This window comes from Hipposideros armiger, unplaced genomic scaffold, assembly GCF_001890085.2.
Source record: "Hipposideros armiger isolate ML-2016 unplaced genomic scaffold, ASM189008v1 scaffold_1185, whole genome shotgun sequence".
Taxonomy (NCBI): Eukaryota; Metazoa; Chordata; class Mammalia; order Chiroptera; family Hipposideridae; genus Hipposideros; species Hipposideros armiger.
Genome location: NW_017732535.1, coordinates 397,940 through 406,011, shown reverse-complemented (window position 1 = coordinate 406,011; position 8,072 = coordinate 397,940). Strand labels below are relative to the sequence as shown.

Genomic DNA, 8,072 nt, shown 5'->3' with positions numbered 1-8,072 from the left:
GTGGTTCTCCTTTGGACCCTCCTGTAATTAGCTCATCTTGAGCACAGGATGGAGCTCCTCAGACATCACTGAGTGCCAGTGACGAGACTAGCTCTGTGCTGAGAATTAGGCGGTGGCACAAAATGTTTAAGGCACAGCCCTTACTCTTGTGGAGTTCACTGTCTGGCTAGGGAAGAAAGATACACACACAGTCAGCCATCAAGGATCTCAGGCTGAGAAAGGACCCACAGATCATCTAGTCCAACTTCTATCCAATGCCCAAAGTTCTGGACACCACGCCTGCCCTGCCTCAGCTTGCACACCTCCAGTGACGGGGAACTCACTCTGTTCCAAGGTGGGATTGTCCTTGCCTTTATCTGGCAATATTCTACTCATGCTTTTAGGCCCAGTTCAAAGGTCACCTCCATTCCTGAGCATTCCTCACTACTGGAACAAACACACTTCCTCAGAGGGAGAGAAACTGACCCTGTGTAACTCCCACTCCTTGGAGCCACATGAAAACAGGCACACCCCTCCCCCATGTCATGGATGATAGTAATGACCTCCCTCATCCTGTCGGGACCGCTGCTTCTCCAGCCAAGCACGCTGTTCCAAACCGCCCCATCCCCGGGGTTCTGTGAGCAGGAGCCCGGGCTCACCTTCTCTGTGCAGAGGTCCACACACTTGTCCACGGACATGTTCGGCATGGCGGCTGTCATGGGCAAGGCCAGGGAGAGGTTGTCGGGCCTGCGGAAGCAGCCTCGGAAGACCGCGCTTCCATCTGGAGAGCCAGAGGGAAAAGGAATCATCAGATCCAGGCTGGGAGAACCGCCTTCTGATGGAAGGAAGCGCTTTTAACCCCGAAGCCCAGAGAAGACAAGAGTCTTGCCTAAGGTCACACAGGAAACCAAAGCGGAGCCTAACGAGCTAGGTCATTCAAGGTTCTCCTCAATCCCGGCATCTCTGTCAGCAGTCCAGGTCACGGAGATGTGCCTGCTGGGCCCCATTATCCCCTTTTTCTGTGTCATAGTCCTGTGTCTCGCTTCCTCGTTCTCAACGATGGCAGCTCCCCATGCAAGGAGCTGAGGGATGCCATGGAGGGCCAAGCATGTGGGAACTTTGAGGATGGAGGCAAGCGAAGGGCCCAGGGCTGACCTGCCCCTCCTCACAGCACCGGGGTGCCCCTCTTCTCCCAACATCCTGGGCTTTAGGGGAAACTCCTGGGCGTCAGGGGTCTCTGCCCACCCCGTGCTGAGCATCTTCAGGCTACAAGGGACTGATCCGTCAAAGGGACTCCTTTTACGGTAACCTAGTTTGGAAATATCCCAATTGTTGGCGTTAAGGAGATAAAGGAGACTTCCTCTGAACAAGTGGGTGGGCCTCACCCAATCAGTTGAAGGCCTCAAGGGCAAAACCGAGGCTTCCCAGGGAAAGAAGGAATTTGACCACAAGACTGCAGCATGAACTCCTGCCTGCAATCCAGCCTGCTGGTCTGCCCTACAGACTTACCAGCTTCTACAATTTTGAGAGCCAATTCCTTAAACATACCTCTTCTATCTATCTATCATCTATCTATCTATCTATCTATATCTATCTATCTATCTATCTATCTATCTATCTATCTAATCTATCTAGTCTCCTGATTCTGTTTCTCTGGAGAACACTCGACTGACAGAGTAGGATTATAGGCAATTTTTATTTCCATCTTTTTTGTAAAACTTTTCTCGCTTTTCCTACAGTGACTATGTATTTTTTTAATGTAATGAAGACACATTTTTTTAAAAAGTGGCTCCTGTCAAATCTATTGAAAGGCTCATAAGGCTCATTTAAAATTGGGTTCAGTTGCTCTCAAATGTGAGTTGTCTATGCCGATAGAGAGGCATTCCTTTCACAGAAAACAAAGGATGTTGTTGGTGTAGCGTGGATCAAACCCAGGAGCACTAAATAGGGACATTTATCGAGTGCTACGTGTGATCAGCTCTGCCGAGAACTCTCCAAACATCGTCTCATTGACCTTGAAAACTCCCCAAGGTCTGTAGTCAGCTTTCATTTCACAGATGAGAGATGCAGGGCTTAGAGAGGGGCGGCTCTGTGACAAACCTGAGGGCTCACTTTTAGCAAAAAACTTACTGAGGATTATCTCAGGGATAAAAAAAAAAAAAAAGGTTAACCTTTGGGAAAAAGGAGGGGGGAGAGCGGAGGGAGTTTAAAAATGACAATTTTTACATTTCAGCTGTCACAGGCACCCTAGTGATTATTTCTACCACCTGGTGCCCAGTAGCCTGCAGTTGTTCATTCTGCAGAGTCCAATCTTGCAAACTAAGAAGACATCTGGAACTTGGGTAAATGGCTAATTTCCAGAACATGCAGCAGGCTTGCTACCTTTCCCCATCTCTGGCTCCAGGCTGGTGAGAGAGGCAGTGCCAACGTTGGTGGTGGTTGGGGGTGGTCAGGGGGTTGCTGACTCACCGTGTGGCCCTCCAGGCCTCAGTTTCCCCACATATACATGGCAGGGAGCGGGGGTTAGACTATGCGGTGATTCTGTTCTGTACAGGACAGCCCTTCTTCCCCCTCCCCCCATCCCCCGCCAAATGAGGAATTGTCACACTCCAAATGCCACCAGCACCCTGTGGGGGAACATGGCCTGGGGTGCTGAGAGGGAAGCCCCGTAATTTCATCAGCCACCCCAAAGAAGATGTAGTGATGCCCACAGAAGGTGTCATACAAGGTGAGGGCAGGGAGGAGATCATGCATTTGAGCTAAAGATTCTCAGCAATGAGATGGGAGACCTGAAACCGTGTGCGTGAACCTTCACTTAACCAGAAATCTCAGTTAGCCAGATGCCAACTCTGGTCACAGAGCGATGAGATGCTGGCCTTACTCTCAGAAGCCCAGCAGCCAGGAGCCAGGAGCCAGGAGCTCTGGTCCTGACTTTGCCGCTGCTCCCTGGAATGCAGTGTCTACACGGGTCAAACAGGCAGCCCTCCTCCACAGGGCGCCCATTGGCAGCTCCACCCTTCCTCACCCTTTGAACTTGGGCAAGTTTCCGGTCCTTTTGGAGCCTCAGTGTTTTCACCTTTAAAATGGGGGCATGACTATTGTGTGGATCATTCAGAGACGGACAGGGATGAGCCTTGTGAGCTGTGAGTACAGTAGAAAGGGCAGGCGAAGGTCTGTGGATCTGTCTGTCTGCTTGCCAGCTGCCCTCAGACTTAAATGGAAAAGGAGAGGAGGAAGTCGAGCCCCTACCCTGGCATCTCCTCACAGGATCTTTCTCTTGCTTTCCTGGACGTCAGGAGGCCAGACTGCAAGGGTGGGAAGAGGAAGTTAGACTCTGTAAGCTCAGCTCTGCTGAGGTGAGTCTTCCTCTGACATTTAAGCATCTGCTAATGAGTCCCTAACCCTCTCAGTTTAGAGAGGAGGACTGAGCTGAGTGCCCTGAATACCAAATAAGGTGAGGTTTTCAGAGGCCTTAAAGGGCCAGAGAGAAATCAGGAACTACTGCTGTGAATCTCTCTTTGGCCAAGGTGTGTGCTGGGGATGGGGGTAGGGAAGGGGACAAGTTTGGGAAGTTGGTTCCAGGAGCAGTTGATCTGTTGGATATGGGGTCTTCCTACAGTCCTGCCCTTTTTGCTTTTGAGGGAAACCACAAGGTCACCGAGGACTCCCAGGGATGTGGGGAGCACTTTGAAGGCCACTTCTCTCAGCAGGTTGATCTCCATTGTGGCATGGTGATCAAGACACTGAGAATATTCATGGTTGCCAAGATACTTAATCCTCCTACCCTCATTTTCTCCATCTGTAAAATGGGTCACCTGGTTCTCCCCATCAGTGGTTAGAGGCTCTCTCATCTCTTATGTCTGCAAATGAAAGAGAAGTGGCCAGCCTGGAGCCCTCAACCTTCCTAACACTCCCCTGTGACATAAAGAATTTGGGACTTTCAAGCAGAGTGGGTAGACACCTCTCTGTTTGCAAAAAGCTCTGGTGCCCAGTGGAAAGGGAGTTGGTTTTAAATTCAGACAGACCTGAGTCAGCCACTTACTTAGCTGTATGTCTCTGGCAGGTGTCTTCATTTCCTTGGTTTCCTCATCTGTAAATGGGGATCATCATATCTACGCTGCACAGTTGGGGGCGGGAGTCCTTGCAAGGACATTGCCAGTGCTCGAGATCTAACCAGGACTCAGTCAATGTCTCTTCCTGCTCCTTTCTCCATCACCTGTCCATGATATGTGAAGGGTTGCTAAATCCTATGCTGGGGACACTGTCAGTGCCTCATCAATATGCCCCTGGCACTCACCGTCCCATTATAGGCTGACAGCGAACTATAATAAACACCCAGTGCTCTGCCTCAGGGCCTGTGAGAGATGGGATGGACCTATAGGGAGCTAATCTCCCTGGGAACCACCTTTAGCCAATGATGTTAGTCAAAAGTGGCAAGATAAATACTACAGCTTCCTGCCCCTTCTGGGGGCTACCTCTGAAGTATGGTCTCCACCTAGGGTTTCCCAGTGAGACTAAGCTTCAGTTGTCCTCAGTAGTGACCTGCTTTGAAAGGACCTTGCATTGATTGGTTCCTTCCCTTCCCTGTCTCACTTCCCCACACCCCTTCAGGTGCATCCTGGGATCACCTCCCAAGCAAATCAAGGTTCTCGTCCTTGTCTTCAGGAGAACCCAACTTACAATATCTTAGATATTTGAGTGTTTTTAACACACAGGGACACCCTGCACTGAATTCAGGGCCACTGTCCTTCACAGACATGGTCTGTGAGAATGGTGCTCCCTGGGGTTTAGCAGCACACAGCCCGTGGACAATACCAGTGATGCTGAGTAGTGTCTTCCTAATGACCAACACTTACTAAAGAATAACAGCAGTGGTCATAACATCAACTGTCTATTGCATGTCATTAGCACTAAGTATGTTACCCATATTGCATCTCAATTAATACTCACCACAACCTATGAGGTAGACGATACTATTACCCTGTTCTGCAGACAGAGACCCTGAGATGGAACAGATTTGATCACTTTTCCAGGTCACACAGTGAAGAGCAGAGTTGGGATTTGACCCCCATCTTGTCTGACATCACATCCTAGTTTCCCACCTCTCTGTTCTTCTGCAGGAGGCCTGCCCAATGCTAATATGGCTGAGCTCCAGAGACCCCACACCAGCCACCTGAATTTCCCAGAAACCTTCTCAGGCCCCGCAGTAGGGGTCCAAGGATCACAAAAGCCCATGCCCCACATTCTGACAATGTCAGCTCTTCATTGCCAGGCCAGCTGCGATGGTACATGACCTCAGCAGCTTGGGGTTTTTATTAGCAAGAGGCGAGCAGAGCAACTGTTCATTGAATCTCTTTGCTGGGGACAGGTGAAGAATAGCCCAGAATAAGCCACAAGTATCTCTGAAGTCTTATCATCTCTTTATTCTGGGGCTTCACACACACAAAAAAATGAGGTAAATGGCATCAGGCCTCAGCTTAAAGGCAGGTGTGGAAGAGTTCTCCTTGGTTTGAAAAAGTCCCCCCCCCCGCCCCGGTAATTAGGCCAAGCTCTACAGCATTCAAGATGCCAGTGAGCTGGGAGCTGCTAACAGCTACCTATAATCAGAGAGATTGAATTACACAAAGGCCTAACTGTCTGAGGAGAATTCAAACCAGCCATTTTTAGGCATCACCAAAGGCTCCTGAGGACTGTGGGAAATCCAAGTAGCTTGAGTTGGGTGCTTCCCAGGGTGAACTGAGGAGTTTTCATTTTAGGAAGAAGGGGGCATCACAACTACTCTGGAACAGGCACTGTGCCAGGTGCTGTCTCGATTTTAACTCACTGGGTGGTCATAGCCATGTTTAAAGGTTAGCATTGTCCCCATTGTACAGATGAGGCACTTGAGGCTCAGAGAGAATATGTAGCTTGGCCAACGGCAGCGCAGCAAGTAAGCGAGAGAGCTGACATAGAAACAATGTCTGCCTGATTTCAAAACCCACATTGCTCCCATAGCCTTCCCGGATTTTCTTAGGGGAGAAGAGCACACCAATTCTCCCCCATCATCATGGAGGAGAAAAAAAAAACTTCTAGCTATCATCTTCTTGGTTCTACACAGCATAAGTCATGACGGCCCGTATGAATTATAAAATTCAGGAGTCCCAGACATATATCAAGGGCAAGGAGAAGCATCCAAGCCTGGAAAAGAAGGAGCTGGAAATGGTCTATCCATCAAAATGTGACTTTCCATGATCATCTGAGGCTCCCCTCAGCAGAAGTGGTTAGAATGGAGTATCAGTGAGCATAAAGCACACGCAGCGAACACAATTCCCCTTCTAACATTAGAAGACAAAAAAAAATGGCCGGAACTAACAATGGTACACAAACACTACGTGAATTGTGAACCATAAATAAAGGACCTATTTTTTTTTTCAGTGATGGTGTAAGCTTCATACTTTCACCAAGATAGAAAAGAAACAAGAGGAAAAGGTGTGGGCCCTGGGAGAGGCGGGTCTGCAGTCACGGGGCTTTAGGCGGCACCAAAGGATGGTCAGCACCATGGACAGCCACCCACGGGCTGGCCACGTATGCGTTCTGTGCAGTGTTAATAAACGTTGCAACACAACTCTTGTAAGAATCTTTCAGGCAAATGAAATTTCTGGCAACACCCTATAAAGCCATAATGCTCTCAAATCACCAGCAGGTCTCTGCCCCTGGGAGGAGACCTACACTTGCCGACACATTTAGCAAACTGCTGTGAAAAATGTAATCCAACCAAGGAGGAAGTCCATTTCTCGGTTCTTTTGTAACAAGGGCAATGAGTACATGTGCCTGAGAGTCTGTGTTGAGGCAGAATAGCAGGGTGCCTGCAGACATTTGCTCTGCCAACTTTTTAATGCTCTCGCTACTATAGGAGCATTTCAGCACCTCAGAAACACGGAGGCTGGCTCCCTACATAAAGTAGATGCCCTCCCACCCCCACTCCATCCGCCTGAGAGTGATGCTTGGGAGATAACAAACCTCCTTTGAATCTTCCGTCTTTACGAGTTCTGTGCCACTGCTCAGGAAAGCACAATTAGGTACAGTGTTAATACCAACTGATGACTCTACAAATGGAATCTGGTTTCCATCCTACCTGCTTCCTGGAGGGCTTGCTCATTTCTCTGCCTGGTAGAATACAGGCGAGTGTCATACGCCAATGACTTGGAAGCCTCCTTTTCGATTTTATTTGTGTGTAAATCAGATCCCAGGAATGGGAAGCCAGGGGTGCCACTGAGTCAGAGCAAAACCATTGGAGATTCCGTGTTGTTTAGTCAGAAAACAAGGCAGAGGAGAGACCTGGGGTTAGGGAAGGAAGGACTTAAGCTGGAGCCAAGGAGCTGCTCCAAGAGAGAGGGGATGGGGTCCTGAATCCAGTACAAGAAGTCAAGGTGTCTATAGCACTGTGGTGAGTGAGCACCCAAACCAGGAGTCAGAGACCTGGGTTCCAGCCCATGCTCCGTCCCTAAGAGTCACTGTGGCCTTGGAAAAACCATGCCTGCCCGTCGTTTCCTGGAATTACCTCTAGGTTTTTGCACACACTATTTCCTTTGCCTAGATTTCTGTCCACCACTTAATGACTTGTCTTGAGTCTGGATATCCTCTTCTTCTACACCAGGCAAAATCCTATGCATCTTTCTAGACCCCAATCCAACCACCTTCCCCAGGAGGCTCAGTTTAGCTACTTCTGCTCTCTGGGCCTCAGTCTCTAAAGCTCTAAAATGGGACTTCAGCAAGGAAGGTGCTTCCAACATGGCATTCAACATATGACCTTTGCTGATCCTGGACTTTTTCTCATGGCTGGATTACATGGCTCTCCCTTTCACCTAGAAATCTCCTTAGAGTACGATTCAGCTCAAACGTTGCTCCCTTGGCTCCTATAGACAGAAACCACACAACCCCCTGTACATACTCCCCATGCTTGAATAGATCCCACTGGTCTTGGGTCTGCCTCTCCACTAGACATTTCAGGGGCTGCTCACCAGCAGCCACCCAGCCCTCCCACTGCTGCAAGGGCAAAACACACCCTATTGTAACAGGCCTAGTGGTCTTGTGTGTTGAGAAGTATATTTCAG

The 8,072-nt window shown here is 49.3% G+C and overlaps 1 protein-coding gene across 1 annotated transcript in view; it reads right to left on the bottom strand.

Moving 5' to 3' along the window:
* WSCD2 (WSC domain sialate O sulfotransferase 2) overlaps positions 1-8,072 on the bottom strand; it is a 129,746-nt gene that overhangs the window by 36,260 nt on the left and 85,414 nt on the right. Inside the window, exon 5 of the mRNA XM_019632837.1 lies at positions 639-760. Coding sequence (XP_019488382.1) covers positions 639-760 — 122 coding nt within the window. The remainder of the gene's footprint in view (positions 1-638; positions 761-8,072) is intronic.